The sequence below is a fragment of the Hypanus sabinus genome, chromosome 7, assembly GCF_030144855.1.
Source record: "Hypanus sabinus isolate sHypSab1 chromosome 7, sHypSab1.hap1, whole genome shotgun sequence".
Taxonomy (NCBI): domain Eukaryota; kingdom Metazoa; phylum Chordata; class Chondrichthyes; order Myliobatiformes; family Dasyatidae; genus Hypanus; species Hypanus sabinus.
Window position 1 is genome coordinate 38,815,996 of NC_082712.1, and position 22,065 is coordinate 38,838,060.

General features: G+C 41.5%; 1 protein-coding gene across 1 annotated transcript in view; it reads right to left on the reverse strand.

Annotated features, from left to right (window-relative positions):
- hmgcra (3-hydroxy-3-methylglutaryl-CoA reductase a) overlaps positions 1-14,290 on the reverse strand; it is a 43,418-nt gene extending 29,128 nt beyond the window's left edge. The window contains exons 1-8 of the mRNA XM_059974532.1: positions 14,135-14,290; positions 5,586-5,772; positions 3,125-3,236; positions 2,913-3,000; positions 2,423-2,507; positions 1,816-1,921; positions 1,371-1,477; positions 1,048-1,167 (exon numbers count right to left, since the gene is read on the reverse strand). Of these exons, the coding sequence (XP_059830515.1) occupies positions 1,048-1,167; positions 1,371-1,477; positions 1,816-1,921; positions 2,423-2,507; positions 2,913-3,000; positions 3,125-3,236; positions 5,586-5,750 (783 nt within the window). The 5' untranslated portion in view covers positions 5,751-5,772; positions 14,135-14,290. The remainder of the gene's footprint in view (positions 1-1,047; positions 1,168-1,370; positions 1,478-1,815; positions 1,922-2,422; positions 2,508-2,912; positions 3,001-3,124; positions 3,237-5,585; positions 5,773-14,134) is intronic.
- Between the last annotated feature and the right edge of the window lie 7,775 nt (positions 14,291-22,065).

Genomic DNA, 22,065 nt, shown 5'->3' on the forward strand with positions numbered 1-22,065 from the left:
TATAATGGCAGAGTTGAGTGCCACTGGAGGTCAATAATATCATCTTCGTAAGTCCTCAAAGCAATGCCCTAGTCCCAGCTACCCTGAGCTGATTAAATAACTTTCATTCTGTTGCCAGTTCAGAAACAGGATGTTTTTACAAACATTTAAATCAATTAAGAAAGCATGATACAGACCAGCATGCAGCAAAGCTTAGATAATACATAACTCTTGGGTTAATCTGTGGCACAAAAGCTATTTATCATTCAAGTGCCTGACAATAACATTTTCTCCAAGTCTAGCAACAAAACTGCAAATTCCACTCAAGTACTTCCGCTACAAAAATCAACATCCAGGCAGTCAATCATTCGATTAGAAATTCAAATGCAAATCGACAGAAACACTGACAAGGTCAAAGCCTGGGTGACTCACCTCCTTTCAGTCCGAATACTTCCACCATTTACACATAATTATTTTCTCTTTCCTGGAAAAGTTCAGCTCCAACAAATTTTTAAGAAATTGCATACCTTCCAGGAAAAGCAGCCCAATTAATCAGCATCCCGTTCACCAAAAATAAACCACATCCGTTGTTTGTACAGCATTTACAAAATGCATTGCAGCCCCTAGCCCACTTCAGCGTTACCACTCAAGCCTAGAATACTGTACATATCAGATGGATAGGAATATCATTTTGTGCAACTTCCCCTCATAACTGCACGTTCCTTATTTGGAAATGCAATATTGTTACATCATTATAACCATGTATACCCTCAAATTTACTCAGCAACACTACAAAAATACCTTCACCAGAAGCAGGTACAGGACAGGATGGGAGCTCTTAAAAAGGTAATTAGATACTGATTACAAGTCATAAATCAAACAATTTTAAAAAAAGCAATAATGTAGTGGCAGAACACCAGAAAATATCCATGACTAGATTGTTAGTTCTTAGGAAATCATCGTGCAATATTCTCAGGAGGCTGACACTGTTTCAACACAAACTTTGGCAAGGCAAATTTATCTGCTAGCCAATTACCATATTTTAACCAGTAAATAATAAGTACTGACCATGATGACTTTCACTCTCTGTGTTACAGGATTCGGTTTGTTATCCTCCTCTTCTTCCAAAACCCGAGCAAAATGTCCAAGCTGCCAGATTGGACGACCTTCACGACTTTCTCGGGAAAGCTAGGAGAAACTTGATATTTAATCATCGTGGTTCTTCGATTTTCAAGAAGCAGAGATCATTTATCATGATTGCATAAACAGTTCACATCTCACAAGCAAGCTAACTTTACACATTTGTCTGAAATAATGCTACTCCAGAAGGAGCTCATTAACAATCATTAAAATCCTGCCAGCACAATTGGAAAATCTTATGTCATTCTTACCTCTAATACCAGGGAGACGCAAGCTGGGAAAAACGTCATGAAGACAAGGTAGTTTGCCAATACTGACATACAGCCAAAGCAACACATGATTTCTAGCTGACGTACACCTAAAAGGAAGAGGTTAAAAGGCATTTACCTATCCTGATGTTCCTGTTAATATCCAATAACTTTTAATGCCAAAACTTTAAAAAATTGGTGTTGAAATGGTATGAAAAAATGTTTTTGTCTTCAACCCTCAATTCCCCCTTAGGAATATTTCAGAGAGATGCCAAGTTGATTACACATTCATAAAATTGCAGTTTCACACCTACACTTGGTCACAAAGTAGAACTTGGTAAGGTTTAATATATTTTAGCACATCCCTCTAAACTTCAAATTTTCAGCAACTTCCAATTAAATCAGTGTGGAAAAACACAAGGACAAGAAAATGAAGTTGGCAACTTACCAGACATAGTACCAACACCTATTACAAGACATTCCACAAGAGCATCAAGAGTGAAGGTAGGACCTAGAATAGCCATTCCACGTGCAATGTTTTCCCTTACTTCATCCTGGAGATCGAAATACATTTAGGAACGTTTATTCCCACAGAAACCCAGATTCTCAAACACTACAAATCTTCAAATTTTGCATTTTGTAGAACCAAAGTATTCTTGCATCAGAATATTATCAAACAGATTACATAATTATTTTGCCCATTGGTGCCAAGTATGGAACATATCAAATTTCATATTGCAATATATAAAAGTTGCTAAAATGACTAGAATTGTGATGCAATTAGGAATGGCAAGTTTGTTTAAATCATTTAATATTATTAATTAGAAAAAAAGCAGCATTTATTCTGGTTTACACATGAAATGAGAAACTCAAGTAAACTACAATATCAATTTTATCCTTAGCACACCTAATTAAATACCAAAATGAGAAGGAATAAAATCACATCATTACTAAAGGAATTGTATTGTTGTAGGCAATGCTCAGACTGCATATATCAAATAATTTTCATCAATCTTTTGTGAAAGATTTGCCAAGTATATATATCAGCACTTTACCTGGCAGTTGGAGCTCAATGCAAACTTGGCCAAAGCACTGGCTTTTGATAGATCAATCAAAAGCAAGAAGAAAGGCAAGGCTTCACTGAAAAAGGAATTTAGGAGTTAGCCTTGGTAGAAATGATCCTGCAAGTTTCAAAGATAAAATTCATAGATACTTTGAACTTGTAGCTTTCTGATTCAGATCTGGAGAATGCTACCAAAAAGCTGAGCTGGAGCCATTTAAGTACAAGAAAGAAAAGTGGTGGAGGCACCATTTTAAGAATGTCTACTATCTTCTTTACCAAAGGAACCCAGATGTTCTTCAGGCTTGCTTTCAAATAATTAACAATGCAATAAAAAGACTTAACTAAACTACACCTTGTCAACCTCAGACTAGCTAAATACATTTACCACATGCATCCAAAACAAAGATAGTTATGAAGGAAGTCTGAATACATATCTAAAATATTCAAGAAAAGCAAAATATATTTATAATAATTGTACTCACTTGAGACCAGTCAATTCTTTATCCAAAAAGTGGATTACAACTGTGCTGAAAACAAAGCTGGAGAAGATGGTGAAGAGACCAGCAATCCCTAAAGAAAGATCAACTTATAAATGCATTTGCAGGGTATAATGATAAAATAGATGCTGCATATGTCACATACAAGTATTAGTTCAGACTCAATGGAAATGTTAAATATTGTACTTGGACCTTACCTAGCATATATTTAGAACCAAGTTGGCGCAGATTCTGGAATTGGAAGTATATATACAAGATTGCAAAACAGCGAGTAATAGTCAGGATTATGATATCACTGCTCAATATCTCCTGAGGAAACAAGAACAATATTTTAATCAGAAAATATTTTTTGGCCCTGAACAGTTGTGAATACAAAAAAAATTGGAAAATAAAACCTTAGTAAGCTCAAGCATTTGTGAAGAGGATTTTATTGTTGGCATTTTATTTGATATTCCTTTATTGGAAGTGTCATTTTCCAATACACAAGGAAATGCTAGTTATCCAAAATTGTTGAAATCCTCTGTTACCACAATTTCTTTACCTCCATCTTATCAGTTGAGTGGGGGTGGACAATTAAGCAACAAATGAAAGGAAGCAGCTTGAACAGATTTCTATCAACAATGGTAGAGCCAAAAGTCCTAAACTCAAGATTCAAACTTTTGCATCCATGTTTAGTCAACACAGTGAATATTCCATCTTAGCTTCTTTCCCATGAGCCCAAGCACAACAGAAGCTAATCTTCTCACTTTCATCCGCAGGATTTGGTTACAGTACTGAGTTCAAGTGACAGGATAATGGATGCTATTTACTTGAATTAACAGAAATCATTTAACAAGGTGCCACACAAAAGGTTGTTAAAGAAGAGCAAATGATAATACAGAAAAGATACTAGCATCAACAGAGAATGGCTGACTGGCAGAAGGCAAAGTGTGGAAATAAAAGTTTTTTCCCCTTCGTTGGCTGCCAATGGTGACAACAATGGTTGTCACCAATGGTGACAAGAAGTAGTTGATGTTCAGCCTGCTATTTTTCACATTGCATGTTAATGCTCTAGCTACAGAACTGAAGGTTTTGTGGCTAAGTTTATGAATGATACAAAGATAGGGCAAGGGGTAGGTAGTGTTGAGGAAGCAGTAAGTGTGCGGACAGAAGTTGGGCAGAATAAGAAAAATGGCCAAAGCAGTGGCAGATGGAATATAGTGTAGTGAAGTGTATAGTCATGCACTTTGGTAAATATTCATTCATTTGCTAATATTCATTTCAAGAAGACCAGAATATTAATGCAAGGATGTAATGCTGAGACTTTAAGGCATTGACCATACTTGGGGTACTGGGAGCAGTTCTGGGCCCCATTTCCAAGAATGGTTGTGCTGACATTGGAGGAAGTTTACAAGAATGATCCCAGGAATGAAAGGATGAACATATGAGGAGCATTTGTTGGCTCTGGGTCTCTACTCATTAGAGTCTAAAAGAATGATAGGAATTTATTTACCCAGAAGGTAATGAATCTGTGGAAATTATTGTTATGGATGGCTCTGGAGGCCAAGTCATTGGGTATATTTAAAGCTGAGGACAATAGGCTCTTGATTAGTCAGGGTGTCAAAAGTTATGGGGAGAAGGCAGGAGAATGGGGATGAGAGGGAAAGTAAATCAGCTACACGTGAATGGCAGGGCAAGCTTGCTGGGACAAATGCTCTAATCCTGCTCCCATTTCTTATGGTCTAACTCAGGATCATCCATACTGCATTTGGTTTCTCCAATGTAAAGCACAAGGACAGAATTCAGTACACAAAAGCAACAATGCAAAGTGAATTACTACATCACCTGGAAAGGGTTTTTGAGTCCCTTGATGGTGATCGAAGTGATAAAACAATGTGTGCACCATTCCATGCAACAGTGAGAAAGGATGTTGATGGGAGTTTGCTGGCAGTGGGGATGGTGGTGGCATCACATTGAAGGTAGCAAAAATCACTTGAATGGGTAGGGTAGTGAGGTAGAATGCACGCAGAAAATAACCTGCCTTTGTTCTGGATGGGAGGAGAGACTACGTGAAGGTGCAGAGAAGAGTCCCATCAGCTTTGTTGAAGAGACAACCGGAGTTGATGAAGAATAAAAAAAATTGGGAATGCTCATGTGAAAGATGCTACCAGCACAATAATTAAAACATAGAGCAAAAGATCTGGAGAATGTTAATTGATTTTATTTCTTTCTAGAACTGCTGCTTAACCTGAAAGCTTGCAGCATTGCTTTTAGTTCAAATTTCCATCATCCAAATGAAAAACTGAATTGAAATAGAACAGAATTAAAAATAGGTTGAAACAAAAAGATTCTGAAATCTATCCCAGTAAAGTTATTCCTTCCACTTGTAAAACTCTTAGTAATACTAAACATGAAGAATTTACATTCATTTTCCTTAAGACTATAAAAAGTAGTTTTTCAGGAAACATGACTGAATTCAAAATCAATTTCATTTGTGAGACTTGAAATTGCATCTAAGAATGATCTCCAAGCTTTAAATCTATTTCAATTGTACATAAAATGTACCCTTGGCAAAAGGGTACAAAAATTTAAAAATTGATCAAAAATAAATCTGACATTAATTTGCTTAAATGAGGCATGGTAAAAATATCCCTTTATTATTTCTAATAGTGTGCTTACCTCTTCAATCTTTGGACATTCAAAATTCCACCCACAAATCTGATTATTACCAGTAAACATATTCATGGACATCATGCAGATAGTGACTGTAACCGTTCCCACAATCACCTCCCAAGGATGAGAGGCTACGAAAAGTCCATGCATGCGAAACAACCTGGACAACATTTTTCCTTTCCTGTACTTTAACCTGTAGAAGTATAATTAGTAAACATAATAACAAGTTAAAAATGTCAGAATTCCAGTAACTGATTATCATAAGGAAATTTGACATAATACTAACAAATATACTGTATTCTTGTTCTTAAGGATAATGAAATCTAATCTTTCCACAGCCCAAAGATAGGCAAGACATTGATTTCCAACCTCTATCTTACTCTGAATTAGTCACCAAGAAAGGAACACAGTTCAAATGGTTAGCTTCTCAACTGGTGAAATATTTTAATCTGCTTAGTGCATGTTCATGTAAACATTAGCACAAAAAGCTATCTTAAACTCACATGTACATTAGCAAATTTCAACATATCATTTGACTTCATAACTTTCGTTTTTGCTGATCTTTAAAGAAAACAAGTTTGTACATAGAACCTGGCAATTTGAGGCAACAAGACAATTCTTCAATTATTTGAAGCATTGTCAAACTTGTCAACATTTTCAGTAATCATTGCTAAAAAAACATTTTAATAATCCGTACACTTTTCCTAACCACTATTGATGGGCACTAAAAAGATTAAAAATAGCTCTGCACCAGAAACCAAAGTACAAAAGTGGAGTGCTACAAACTATTTTATTGACACAGTTGACAATAAATTCACCAGAAAAGGAGGTACTTTATATAATGAAGTCCATTATATATTCTTTTGTTGTTTTATAGTAAAGGTCATAGTGGGGAAAACTATAGGCCTACAGGACAGATGATACAAAATTTAAGCTGGGCTCCCAACCTTTTTTCCCGCCGCAGACAAACACCATAAAGCAAAGTTCAACACATCACAGTTGGAAACCTCCCTTTCCAAGAGTCCTCCCTGGACTCATCTTTTATGATTACTTTCAGAAGTACTTTCTATTATGGATGACACAAGAGTCCTATTATTAAACAATGACTCAATAATCACCAAGCAGTGGTTTGCTGTGCTCTGAGGGGTTTGTACATGTTTGTTTACAGAGTTATCAGAAGAGGACATATGTTTCTAAAAATTTGAGCCTGTGTTTGCCTGCATTATAACCTCCACAGTGTCCCAGTTAGTGGTGCCCTTCTTGATCCCTGTGGATCATGTCTTCATATCACCAGTCTGTAGTTCTCGTTTGGGGGAGCATTGAACAGACAGGGCATAAACAACTGAAACCAAGTTATCAATATTCTCCACCATCCTAATTCTGAATTGTCTTACTGCTAATTTCTCACCAACTATCAGTGACAAAAATAACTGCTTTTTGAACATAAACACATGCATCTGACACCATTTAAAATCTGTTTGCTCTGAGCACTGTTGTGTCTAATGGCCACACAAGAACATGCAATTGATGCTAGTTAGAAACTGATCGGCAAGTCTCCTGTCTCAATTAAACAGCATAATATCTCAAATAAATAAAAGGAACCTCGCCTATTTTCTCGATTAGTTTTAGCTTTAAGAATTGCCCCAAAAAGCATTTACCCTGATTAACCAATGGCCCAATTAACTGGAATTGACTGTACTGTCAATCTATGTACTGTCAGAAACCAGATCAGATTCACTATGTATACAACACAGAGTAGTTTATACTCATGGAGAAGCTGACCACTGTGTGTTAACCCAGTTTTGTCTTTAATGATACCTGCACTTTTTGTTTGTTATCTGTGTAGAGTCTATGCCCCTATTCCTTGTGAATAAGGGGACTTAATAGCATAACTCTGACAAGATTCTCTCCTTACCTTGTCCCATGAGAAGGCGCAGCACGGCAGCAGTGGCCTTTCAGACCTAGTGTTTTCTAATTTAAGTTTGATACACAATTTTTGATTCTGGCACATGGATAACAGAGCGGCTATCTACCATCGCCAGAAACTACTACAGTATAGAGATCGCCCAAAAACAAACCTTCACGAAGATCTGCTGGTTAAATTACGTGACCTCGGCTTGCGGAGGGGAATGGGCCTACAATCCTCGGAGTCGCCTGAAGCTGGAGACGCTGTAAGCAATGTGCAAGGAAGCAGAAGCAAGGCAAGCGGGCAGGGGTCCGTGCCAGGCAAAAAGCAAACCCTAGCCGGCCGGCTCTCCCGTCCATTCTGCTCTCCAATGTCCGCTGCCTGGACAATAAATTGGACTACATCCGACTCCAACGAAATACTCGGCAGGAGTACACAGTCTGTTGTGCGTATGTTTTCACAGAGACATGGCTCACTGATGGAATTTCGGACGCCGCCGTTCAGCTGGACGGGCTCGCCTTGTTTCAAGCAGACAGGGATGCAGCTCTCTCTGGTAAGACTCGCGGTGGTGGCTTGTATGTTTACATCAACACAGAATGGTGTAAGAACTCTGTGCTGGTTTCCATTGTTAGTGGAGTTTGTGGCTGTTAGATGCAGACCATTTTATTTGCCATGGGAATTCACCTCTGTCCTTATATTTGGTGTGTACATTCGCCCCAGTGCTAATGCTAAGGAGGCGCTCTGTGAACTCTATAGGGCTATTAGCAAACTGCAGAATGTACACCCTGCTGGACTGTTTATTGTCGCTGGTGATTTTAACCATGCGAACCTTAAGTCAGTGCTCCCCAAATTCCATCAGTATGTGGACTTCGCAACAAGGGGGGACAATGTGTTGGACCTTGTTTACACAAACATTCCCAGCGTGTACCGAGCAGAGCCCTGCCCCCACGGTCACTCAGACCACAGCTCTGTTATGCTAATCAGACAGACTTTATTGATCCCAAGGGAAATTGGGTTTTGTTACAGTCGCACCAACCAGAAATAGTGTAGAAATATAGCAATATAAAACCATGAATAATAAAATAATAAGTAATGGCCACAGGCAGGAATGACTTCCCATGACACTCAGTGTTACATCTCGGTGGAATGAATCTCTGGCTGAATGTACTCCTGTGCCTAACCAGTACATTATGGAGTGGATGGGAGACATTGCCCAAGATGACATGCAACTTGGACAGCATCCTCTTTTCAGACACCACCGTCAGAGAGTCCAGTTCCACCCCCACAACATCACTGGCCTTACGAATGAGTTTGTTGATTCTGTTGGTGTCTGCTACCCTCTGCCTGCTACCCCAGCACACAACAGCAAACATGATAGCACTGGCCACCACAGACTCGTTAAACATCCTCAGCATCGTCAGGCAGATGTTGAGCGGTCTGTTGGAGACTGAGGTCCTTTATCAGGTGCTCCAGAGCGGTTCAGAAGCAGGTGAAAACCTGGCCAGCAGGAGCCATCTCTACACTTCAAGACTGCTTTGAGCACACTGACTGGCACACGTTCAGGAAGACTGCAACTGATGGCGATTCCACCAACTGAGACGAGTACACAGCATCGGTGACCAGCTACATCAGCAAGTGCATTGATGATGTTACTCTGTCCAAGACCGTCACTATACACGCTAACCAGAAGCCATAGATGACCACAGAGGTGTGTGCACTGCTGAGGACCCGTGACTCCACCTTCAGAGCAGGCAACAAGACATCCCTAACAGCAAGGGCCAAACTGTCTCGGGCCATCAGAGGAGCAAAGCGTGGACACATCCAGCGAATCCACAGCCACTTTCAGGACAGCGGCGACACTCTGCACATGTGGAAGAGCATTCAGGACATCAACTACAGGACAACATCACCTGACTGTGCAGGTGATGCCTCCCTCCCAGATGTGTTGAATAACTTCTACACCCTTTTTCAGGCGGAAAATGACGTGGCAGCAAGGAAGTCCACCCCTCCTATAAATGACCAGGTACTGTGTCTCACCGTGGCTGATGTGAGAAGAACCCTCTGCAGGATCAACCCATGGAAGGCTGCTGGACCAGACAACATTCCTGGTAGAGTGCTCAGAGGGTGTGCAGACCAGCTAGCAGATGTTCTCACAGACATCTTCAACATCTCCCTGAGCAGCACCACCGTTCCAACGTGCTTCAAGGCCGCCATCATCGTCCCTGTGCTGAAGTCTTCAGTGTCTCACCTAAATGACTACCATCCCATTGCACTCACATCCATCATGAAATGTTTCGAGAGGCTCGTCATGAGGCATATCGAGACCCTTGTTGCCCCCCTCACTGGACCCCCTGCACTTTGCGTACTGTCCCAACCACTCAACAGTCGACGCCATTGCCATCACCCTCCACCTGGACAAAAAAAGACACATACGTTTGAATACTGTTCATAGACTTCAGTTCAGCATTCAACACAATCATCCCTCAGAAACTGATTGGAAAGCTGAGCCTACTGGGCCTTAACACCTCCCCCTGCAGCTGGACCCTAGACTTCCTGACTGGGAGACCTCAGTCAGTCTGGATCGGAAGCAGCATCTCCAACACCATCACACTGAGCATGGGGGCCCCCCCAAGGCTGTGTGCTCAGTCCACTGCTGTTCACTCTGCTGACCCACGACTGTGCTGCAACATACACTCGAACCACATCATCAAGTTCGCCGATGACATGACCGTGGTGGGTCTCATCAGCAAAACGAATCAGCTTACAGAGAGGAGATGCAGTGGCTAATGGACTGGTGCAGAGGCAATAACCTGTCTCTGAATGTGAACAAAAGAGATGGTTGTTGACTTCAGGAGGGCACAGAGCGACCACTCCCCACTAAACATCGACGACTCCTTGGTAGAGATCGTTAAGAGCACCAAATTTCTTGGTGTTCACTTAGCGGAGAATCTCACCTGGTTCCTCAACACCAGCTCCATAGCAAAGAAAGCCCAACAGCATCTCTACTTTCTGCGAAGGCTGAGGAAAGTCCATCTCCCGCCCTCCATCCGCATCACATTCTACAGGGGTTATATTGAGAGCATCACTGCCTGGTTCGGAAACTGCACCACCTCAGATCGCAAGACCCTGCAGCGGATAGTGAGGTCAGCTGAGAAGATCATCGGGGTCTCACTTCCTGCCATCATGGGCATTTATGCTACACGCTGCAGCTGCAAAGCAAACAGCATTATGAAGGACCCCACGCACCCCTCATACAAACTCTTCTCCCATCTGGGAAAAGGCACCGAAGCATTCGGCCTCTCATGACCAGACTATGTAACAGTTTCTTCCCCCAAGCTATCAGACTCCTCAATACCCAGAGCCTGGACTGACACCTTACTGCCCTATTGTCTTGTTTATTATTTATTGTAATGTTTGCACTGTTTTGTGCACTTTATGCAGTCCTAGGTAGGTCTGTAGTCGAGTGTAGTTTTTATTCCTGTGCGTTTTTTTATTTACGTAACTCAGTCTAGTTTTTGTACTGTCATAGAACATAGAATAGTACAGCACATTACAGGCCCTTCAGCCCACAATGTTGTGCCAAACCTCAAACCCTGCCTCACATATAACCCCCCACCTTAAATTCCTCCATATACCTGTCTAGTAGTCTCTTAAACTTCACTAGTGTATCTGCCTCCACCACCGACTCAGGCAGTGCATTCCACGCACCAACAACTGAGTGAAAAACCTTCCTCTAATATCCCCCTTGAATTTCCCTCCCCTTACCTTAAAGCCATGTCCTCTTGTACTGAGCAGTGGTGCCCTGGGGAAGAGGTGCTGATGGTCCACTCTATCTATTCCTCTTAATATCTTGAACGCCTCTATCATGTCTCCTCTCATCCTCCTTCTCTCCAAAGAGTAAAGCCCTAGCTCTCTTAAACTCTGATCATAATGCATACTCTCTAAACCAGGCAGCGTCCTGGTAAATCTTTTCTGTACCCTTTCCAATGCTTCCACATCCTTTCTTATAGTGAGGCAACCAGAACTGGACACAGTACTCCAAGTGTGGCCTAAGCAGAGTTTTATACAGCTGCATCATTACATCGCGACTCTTAAACTCTATCCCTCGACTTATGAAAGCTAACACCCCATAAGCTTTCTTAACTACCCTATCCACCTGTGAGGCAACTTTCAGGGATCTGTGGACATGTACCCCCAGATCCCTCTGCTCCTCCACACTACCAAGTATCCTGCCATTTACTTTGTACTCTGCCTTGGAATTCATCCTTCCGAAGTGTAACACCATGTAACATCATGTAACACCATGGTCCTGAAAAAAACGTTGTCTCATTTTCACTGTGTACTGTACCAGCAGTTATGGTCGAAATGACAATAAAAAGTGACTGGACTTGACTTGATTTACCTCTCTGATGTATTTAAACAAACAATAAGCATCTTTTGAAATTCACAATACTGTACCACAAATTATTAACATTTATCAATATGTCAGATCAAACACTACGTATTTTAGCTACTTATACTTTTGTTAAACTGGTTGGCGCGTATGCCATACAAGGATACCAGAGAGAAAAAAAACTGCATGTTTCTGGTCATGACTCAAAGCACAAGAACCCATGTTCTCTCTTGAAAAAGAATATGCAATGAATAAGAATCCATTGATCAGATGTTACCCATGGATATACAACTGCCATAGCCATAGAATCACTGAAAAATACAGCATAGAAACAGACCCTTCAGTCCTTCTCATCCATGCCAAGCCATTTAAACCTACCCCACTGACCTATAGTCATTGAAAAATACAGCATGGACAGGCCTTTCGGCCCATCATGTGAAATAAACTATTCTGAAATTAACAATAAATGAGGTAATACTTTAAGGAAATAGCAGAGCTAACAAGCTATATTTGAATCAAAGCTTAATCATGCTGCAAAAATATGGCAGACAAATACTGCAAGCAATATTTTATTTAAAGATACAGAGCTGTAACAGACCCTTCTAGTTCAATGATGACATGCTGCCCTATTACACCCATGTGACCAATTAACCTACTAAGTCACATGTCTTTGGAATGTTGGAGAAAACTGAAACACCCAGAAGCCCATGCAGTCTTTGAACCCAGATCACTGGCACAGTAATAGCTTTACACTAACCACTCAACTATCATGCCACCTCAAAAACTACTGAAAGGATTTTGTTACAGCAAATCAAATTGCCAGCAGTACCATGAAAACAGGGTGTGAGGCAGAAATAAATTTTGAACTTTTGAATGGAATTAATGATCCTACTCAGTGCACGTCAAGTTCAATAACTAAAATATTACCGAAAACTCCAAAAAACATCTATTAGCAGATAAAATAAATGATGCTTGATTTTTTTTTATAAAACTTGCCAAATTTTATTTTCCAGAGTGGATGGCACAGTAGTGCAGCCAATAGACCTGCCTCAACTCCAGTGACTAGGCTCCAATCCAATGCCATCTTTATGGGAATATGTATTTTTTCTGCGACCATATGGATTTTTCAGGAAGTTCTGGTTCTTCCTACGTCTCAAAGGTGTGCAGGTTGGGGTGGGGGGCATAACTGACCATTGTATATTATACCTAGTGTACAAATGACTGGCAGATTCTGAAGGGGATGACAAGAATGTGGGGTAAATAAAATGGAATTAGTGTCTGATGGTCAGCACCGTCCTGTGAGATCTATAGAAATTATATCTATTGTATATTTTCTTTCCCCTATCTAGCAAATGACAAAAATATAAAAGATACAAATTTTTCCAGTCATAAATTTACACGGGACGCATTTGACAACAGCAGGATATTCTTAATATAGCAAGTTGCATTCTGCTGAATCACATTGAAAACATATATATAAAATTGAGGATTCCGAATCGGAGAACTGTATTGAAGGAAATAGCCCACTACTGTTAATGCAAAACATAAGAATTTAATAATTTCACTTTGTTAATTCCAATTACAAACGGAGTCATTATTCCGTAATGATCGATAAGGCTCGGGAAAATCACAGCAGCTTTCAAATGCAATGCAAGTGTAAATGGCTACCATTTATTTCCCTGAAATGGGATTGTACCAAGAAAGAAAAATAGATTAAAGTATATTGCACAGCTATATCTTTTAGCCAGTTCTGAACGAGAATTTTGTCGAACATACATCAACACTGAATCGCTATATCCAAAATTCAGATATTTTGAAAACATTTAGCTTTACGTGCACTTGCCGCTATTTAAAGGGGCAATGAACATTGTTACCCGTTGGAATTGTGACGATGCAGATGCGGCACGCGATTTCAGGACACGGGTTTGAAGCAAACAGAGATGATATGCAAAAACTAATTACCAGAGGATACAGTGAATGAGTACCATTTTCAAGGCCCAGCGATACCGCAGATCCTTCCCGTTCAGATAGAGAGACAGCTGCAAGGTGGACTTTCTGGGGACGGGTTGCGGATGAGCCTCCACAACCGGGCCCGAGACATTAGAGTGAAGAGACAAGCAGCGACCAAGTACCCAGTACAATTACCAAAGTCTAAGAGGCATCAATTACCTCACAGACGCCGGCTTCCATCACAACCCTAGATAGGCCTGCCTGCCGCGGCGCCTACAAACAAGACAAGAGAGTCGCCTTACTCACCCAGGCTCAGAAGCGAACACTCAGTGAAGAGCCAAGACTCAAATCGGCCGCCGACCAGCTCCCGAGTGCGGTTACGGATCCAGCCGGGAGGCTACGACAAAAGATGGCGAGCACCTATCGTCCGATCCTAACCTCGCCCTGACTGGCTGAAGAAACGGAACGCGGATGTCACGCCTCTCCGGATTGGAAATCACTCGGACAGTCGGGATCTTGCGAGGTCGAAGAACCAATAAGCCCTGAGGTTTAGGTCTACGTCCGTCCTGATTGGTCCAAAGGAAGCAGACGCACGAGAACTTCCGATCTCCGGCAGGGGCATTATATCTTCATATTGAGTTAAGTCACGTTTCTACACTATCTAGGTGTCGGGGGAGGGAACGCCCTTCTTCGAACTCTGTTCGCTGCCAGTAAAGCAGTAATATAAGAACTGCAGCTGCCAAATACTGCATAGAAAGCACCGATAGTGCTCATAAATAGCTGAAAAATTTGAACCATTATGCCCGATGAGCGTCTCCGGGGAAGTCCCAAAGAAATCAACCTGACAAGGGGTTACCATAGAAACATAGAAAACCTACAGCACGATACAGGCCCTTTGGCCCACAAAGCTGTGCCGAACATGTCCCTATCTTAGAACTACCTAGGCTTTACCCACAGCCCTCTATTTTTCTAAGTTCCATTTAGCCATCTGGACGTCACTTAAATGACCCTCTCGTTTCCACCTCCACCGCCGTTGCCGGCAGCCCATTCCACGCACTCACCACTCTTAACCCTTACATCTCCAGGCGAACTTATTATTAAACAAACCACAATTTTGGCAAAGAACCTTTCTGCAGTCGATGTTTTTTTTTCTTCTGTTTTTAAAGTCAATTAACAAAGCAGTGCTTTTAACCTGATCGGTTGCTGCTGAGCCACAGAATATCTCATAATCGATCAAATCCTTCACTGCTGGATTCTCACTGCATACTGCACACGTCGGCTGGTTTTGTCAAGCTTAATGGTGTGAAATCGAGATTCCAAAGCATCAAATACCAACATCTGCTGGCTGTACGATGGTCCTATGCAGTTGCAGGTAATAGTCGTTCCAGACAATATTAGTTGGCAAAGTTAAAAACAGATGGGGTGCTAATCTGGCAGACTACTCCATCCTGGATTTTGAGAGTCAGTGGTGCAGTATTCATTCAGACAAATCAAAAACAGACATCCAAGCCACAGCTCAGCCTAGCTCCTTGATGTCATTTACCAGACTGACTATTTGAAAATACCTCAAAGTAATAAGCAGCCTGCATGCCATCAACTGGACAGACCATCAGTCCTGAGGAAGTACTTGAACCACCAAACCTGACAGGATTAGAGTAGTTCTACAGATTTAAAAAGAAGAGTACACTCACTCACTGGCTTGCTAAGAGAGGAGCATACAGGAAGATGACACAAAGGAGCTTAAGAATTAAATTAGGAAAGCCAGAAGGGGCCATAAGAAGGCCTTGGTGAGCAGAATTAAAGAAAATCCCAGGGCATTCTCCAAGTATGTGAGGAGCAAGAGGATAAGATGTGACAGAATAGGGCCAATCAAGTGTGTATGGAACCAGAGGAGGTAGCGGAGATACTTAATGAATACTTTGCTTCAGTATTTACTACAGAAAAGGACCTTGGCAATTGTAGGGATAACTTGCAGGGGATTGAAAAGTTTGAGCATAAAGACATTAAGAAAGAGAATGTACTGGAACTTTTGGAAAGTATCAAGTGGTATAAGTCTCTGGGACCGGACGGGATCATTTTCCACGCTACTGTGGGAGGCGAGGGATGAGATTGCTGAGCCTCTGGAAATGATCTTTCCATCATCAATAGGGACAGGAGAGGTTCTGGAGGATTGGAGGGTTACAGATGTTATTCCCTTGTTCAAGAAAGGGGGATAGCCCAGGAAATTATAGACCAGTGAGTCTTACCTCAGTGGTTGGTAAGGTGATGGATAAGATCCTGAGAGGCAGGATTTATAAACATTGGGAGAGGCATAATATGATTAGGAATAGTCAGCATGGCTTTGTCAAAGGCAGGTCATGCCTTAAGAGCCTGAGTGAATTTTTTGAGGATGTGGCTAAGTGCATTGATGAAGTTAGAGCAGCAGATATAGTGTATATGGATTTCAGCAAGACATTTGATAAGGTACCCCATGCAAGACTTATTGAGAAAGTAAGGAGGCATGGGATCCGAGGGGACCTTGCTATATGGATCCAGAATTGGCTTGCCCACAGAAGGCAAAAAGTGGTTATAGACGGGTGATATGCTGCATGGAGGATGGTGACCAGTAGTGTCCCTCAGGGATCTCAGACCCCTTCTCTTTGTGATTTTTATAAGTGATCTAGATGAGGAAGTGGCGGGATGGGTTAGTAAATTTGCTGATGACACAAAGTTTGGGGGTGTTGTGGGTAGTGTGGAGGGCTGTCAAGAGGTTACAGCAAGGCAAAACTGGCCTGAGAAGTGGTAGATGGAGTTCAACCCAGATAAGTGTGAGGTGGTTCATTTTGGTATGTCAAATATGATGGGAGAATATAGTATTAAAGGTAAGACACTTGACAGTGTGGAGGATCAGAGGGATCTTGGGGTCTCAGTCCATAGGACACTCAAAGTTGCTACGCAGGTTGACTCTGTGGTTAAGAAGGCATATGGTGCATTGGCCTTCATCAATCATGGGATTGAGTTTAGGAGCTGAGAGGTAATGTTGCAGACCCCACTTGGAGTACTGTACTCGGTTCTGGTTGCCTCACTACAAGAAGGATGTAGAAACCATAGAAAGGGTGCAGAGGAGATTTACAAGGATGTTGCCTGGATTGGGGAGCATGCCTTATGAGAATATGTTGAGTGAACTTGGCCTTTTTTCCTTGGAGCAGCAGAGGAAGAGAGGTGAGCTGCAGGGCTGAAATGGCTAACGTGAGAGGGCACAGTTTTAAGGTGCTTGGAAGTAGGTGCAGAGGAGATGTCAGGGGTAAGTTTATTTACACAGAGAGTGGTGAGTGTGTGAAATGGGCTGTCGGTGACAGTGGTGGAGATGGATACAACAGGCCTTTTAAGAGACTCTTGGATAGGTATATGGAGCTTAGAAAAATAGATGGCTATGGGTAACCCTAGGTAATTTCTAAAATAAGTATATGTTTGGCTCAGCATTGAGGGCTGAAGGCCCTTATTGTGCTGTAGGTTTTCTATGTTTCTATTTCCATCACACTCTGTCTGTTAAAAGGTTAGAAAGGCTTTGAAGAGGCAGGAAGTGAGTCCATTGCTGCAGGATACCCAGGTTGAGCTTCTGATCAGGGGTAACCTCCATATTATTTCCATGCCAGCATAGTAAACTTAATAAAAGATTGTCACATTTAATAGTCATAAAGTACCTTAGCACTTTAATCTACAGATCAAGACATTTTTGTGGGTAAGGAAAAGTTAAAGATGTTAATGCTGGAATTTTCAACAGTAAAATGTCAGAATTACAAAATAGACCGAGGTGTGACTAAAGAGGGGAGAGAATGAGGTGTGTGTGTGCTGAAAATGCTAGAGGAACTCAATAGGTCAGGCAGCATAAATGGAGGAGAATAAACAAAGTTCCAAGTCTATTTCCTGGGAGGCAGCTCACCTGCTCTTCTTGGACATTGATAGAATTGTTACTCTTTTGAAGTAGGTGGGAACTCCATCAATGAAAGATTGAAAATATCTTTGAACACCCCTGCCAGTTGGTTGGCACAGGTTTTCAGAGCTTTAGCAGGTACTCCTTCAGAGTCTGTTGCCATGCATGGATTCACATCTTTCAATTCCTGGCCATAGATCGTAGTATAGACTTGTCTCTAATTTTTAACCTCAAAAATTCAACAATAGAACTTCCTCTTTCTGTACTAGCCACTACATGTCTGATAACTAAAACTGGTGTGTACTTTCCAGAATATGGTTATACGCACATATTGGAAGAAGCAATAGTTAATTATAAATTCCTTTATGCAACAGAAGAGTACTATCTTACTCTACAATAAACCAATTGCTCGAGGGTGTCATAAAGGTACTATATTAACCAGCTGTTTCTATGTATTCATCCTATAGTTATTACTTCCTTTTCAGAAATGTATGAAAGTAGTCAGATTTACCATTGCAGTTTTATCAGAGTTTAACATCAACTGAATGAAGCTGAGCCTCCAATCATTATGTTATGTGAACATGATACAACTAAAATACTGCAAGGCTTTCTGCTCTTGAAATTTTCACTTCTGGGCTTTCATAGATTGCTTTTTATTTGTAGGTTTATCCTTTTTTTTAAAGCCTTTGTGCAATTTGTTGTTGCATTATTATTTCTTTTTAATCAAATTTATACATCAGGGGAGCTGTTCTCTGACTGGCCACTGCTCCTGCTGCATCAGGTATTCTTTTGAAGTACTTCATCTTCAAGGTGTGAGTGGGTGATCAAGTCCAAAAGCAGGCATGTCTTCATTGGAGATCTGCTCTTACACTGTGCTCAAACTCATGGAGTTGGGTTTATTGACAATGTGACAGTTACTTGGATTTGCCAAAGCTTTGCCTATGCATCTGTGATTCACCCAGGAGACAGACTTGGAACTTTGCTGAATCTTCTTGTCAGCCACTGAAACTTTTGGATCAAGCTTCCACTTTGGGTGTATTTTGAAAATTGTGTTGTCCTTCTGGCTTAAAAATTTGGTTTAAATTTCTGCCCAAACTCTTCAAAGATCAAAGTTCATTTATCATCAAAGTGTGTGTGTGTGTGTGTGTGTGTGTGTGTGTGTGTGTGTGTGTGTGAGAGAGAGAGAGAGAGAGAGACCATATACAACCCTGAGATTCATTTTCCAAGAAAAGGGAATAGCTTTTTTTTTACAGCAGACAGGGTGGGAAGAAGTATAGTCAAGATAACTGTGGGAATCAGTATGTTTATAAAAGATGTCAGTCGACAGTTTGTCTTCACAGATGGAAACAGAGAGATTGAGAAAGGGGAGGGAGGTGTCAGAAATGGACCATGTGAAGTTGGAGACAAAGTTGATTTAATTGATGAGCTCAGCATGGGTGCATGAAGCTGTGTCAGTGCAGTCATCAATATAGTGGAGGAAGAGATGTGGAACATTACTAGGGAATGACTTGGGACTGGATTGCTCCATGTAACCAATGCAAAGGCAGGCATTGCTGGGGAACATACGGGTGCCTATGACAACCTGTTGATTATGGAGAAAGTGTGAGGAGCCAAGGAAAACTTGCTGAGGATGAGGACCAGTTCTGCCAGATGGAGGAGGGTGCTAGTGAAGGAGAACTGGTTGGTTGTTTTGTTGTGAAGTGAAGAGTTTTAAGGCCTTCTTGATGGAGGACAGCAATGTCTAGAGACTGGACGTCCATGGTGAAAATGAGGCAGTCAGGGCCAAGGAATTGAAAGTTAGTGAGGAGATTGAGAGGATGCTAAGTGTCACAGATGTAGGTGGAAAGGGACTGAACCGAGGGGATAGAATGGAGTCGAGGTATGAGGACGTGAGTTCAGTGGGGCAGAAGCAGGCAGAGAGAATGCAAACACAAAGTACACTGCAGATGCTGTGGTCAAATCGACACATATAAACAAACTGGATGAATTCAGCAGGTCAGGCAGCATCCATTGAAATGAGCAGACCTTGGCCCGAAATGTTGACTGAGTTCAGCTTGCTTATACAGACAGAATGTACCTACTGGACAGTCAGATTTGTGGATATTGGGTAGGAGGTAGACCTTGTGGAGGAAGGGAACTATGAGTTTGGTAGCAGTGGATGGGAGTTCTCCAGAGTTGATGAGGTCAGTGATAGTGTTGGAGACAGTTTTATAATGGTCTGGAATGGGGACCTCTTCAAGGGGTAGGTATGAGGAGGTGTCTGAGAGTAGCTGCCTGGCCTCAGCAAGGTGGAGTCAGTCTGCCACACTACAAAAACACACGCTTTGTCTGTGGGTTTGATGGTAAGGTTGGGATTGGTGCAGAGAGTGTGGAGGGCAGTGCATTCAGAGGGGTTAAGGGTCAAGGAGCAGAAAGGAGTGCTGAAGTTAAACTGGTTGGTATCTCACAAAGGCTTTAAAATTTGAGATGAAAAGATCCAGAGCAGACAGAGAACCAGAGTGAGGTGTCCAAGAAGAGGAGGAGGGTTGGAGATGGGGGAAGGGGTCATCAGAGCAGGGCGTGGAATTCTTGCCAAAGAGGTGGGCTGCAAGATGAAGACGATGTTACAAGAACTTGGCGTCATGGCAGGCACGGAACTCACTGAGGTACAGGAGGAAAGGGACATAGGTAAGGCCCTTGCTGAGGACAGTATGTTTGGCCTCAGAGAGGAGAAGGTCAGAGGCAATAGTAAAGACATGGCAGGGATTACAGCTGGGATCAGAGGGGGGAAGGAGAGTTGGTGTTGCCAGAGGTTAGGTGACAAATGAGGGTTCAGGGAAGGTGATGAGGCAGTGATGAAAGCCTTGGCCTGGAGGTACTGGTGGCTGAGGTCCAGGCTGAACACAGAGATAGAGGCCTTGCAATTTGCAGTCTGAAGGCATCTGAGATTGTAGGACCAGAGGTGGCAGCGGTAGAACCTGAGGTCTGGATTCAGGAGCTCAGGGTCACTGGAACCGTTGTTGGCAACAATTGTGTCACTGGTCCAGAGACATCCAGGGCTGTCGGAGCCAGGGTTGGAATCAGCGAGATCTGTGGTCTGGGGATGTATGATCGAATTGAGGTCTGTGTGGGTGGCAGTAAAGACTGTGGTCTGGGGCCATCCGGGGCCCCCATATTGGATTTACTCTGCAAGTCTGATAGTACCTATGGGGAGAGAAACAGTATAGACTTTGAGCTGCATTAGTTTTACAGTTTAATAGCTCCAATTTTATGATAAATTAATTGAATAGATTAATTAATCATTTTAGTTATATCTTGGTGATATAAAGTCAGCTTTAAGGGTATCACTTAACAACATCACAATGATTGTTTTAACATAATTTTATTAATCTATCTTTTTAAATTCAGAATTTATGCATGAGGGAACTGACAGGAACTAAAGGATTTGGGGTTCTTGTCCAGAGATCCTTGAACGTAACAAGATGATTAGAAAAGGCAATTAGTAAGGTTTATTTGATATTGTATGTTCAAAGTATAGATCTAGTTGATGCAGACTTTTCCCTATCAATCCAATGGTTTGACCATAGATTGTAGTTAAACATTATTATTTATACACACTATTTATAGTTAGCACATTTTCATTACAGTTTTGTGAGAATAGCAGGGCTATACATAGTTTGCTTGCTAATTAAAGATGATGTATCTTATATGACAGTAGACATTATGTTACAGTTGTATAAGACATTGAGGAGACTGCTCTTGGACTACTGCGTACAGTTTTGGTCATCCTGTTATAGGAAAGAAATGGTTAAACTGGAAAGAGTGCAGAACAAATTTACAAGGTCATTGCTGGGACTAGAAAGTCTTAGTTATAGGGAGAGGTTGGCCAGGCCAGGTTTTTATTCTTTGGAATGTAGAAGAATGAGAGGTGACCTTATAGGAATGCTTAAGATTATAAAAGGCACTAGGTATACACGGACTTGTTGGATTGAAGGGCCTGTAGCCATGCTATATTGGTCTATGACTCTAATATTCTTAAAGCTTTTTTACTGAAGCAGGTTACCATATTTATTTACAAAACAGTTTCATGTAAATTTGCACCTTACAGCAATTGAAAGATTAAAAACTTGATGTTGCATTTTGATCAGAAGACCATAAAGTATAGGAGCAGAATTAAGTCATTCAGCCCATTGAATTTACTCTGCTATTTACTCATGGCTTTTTTTCAATCCCTTTTTCCTATTTTCTCCCTATAATCTTTCACCCTCTTACCAACTAAGGATCTAATAATCTCTGCCTAAAATGACTTGGCCTCTTTAGATTTCTGTGGCAACAAATCCCACAG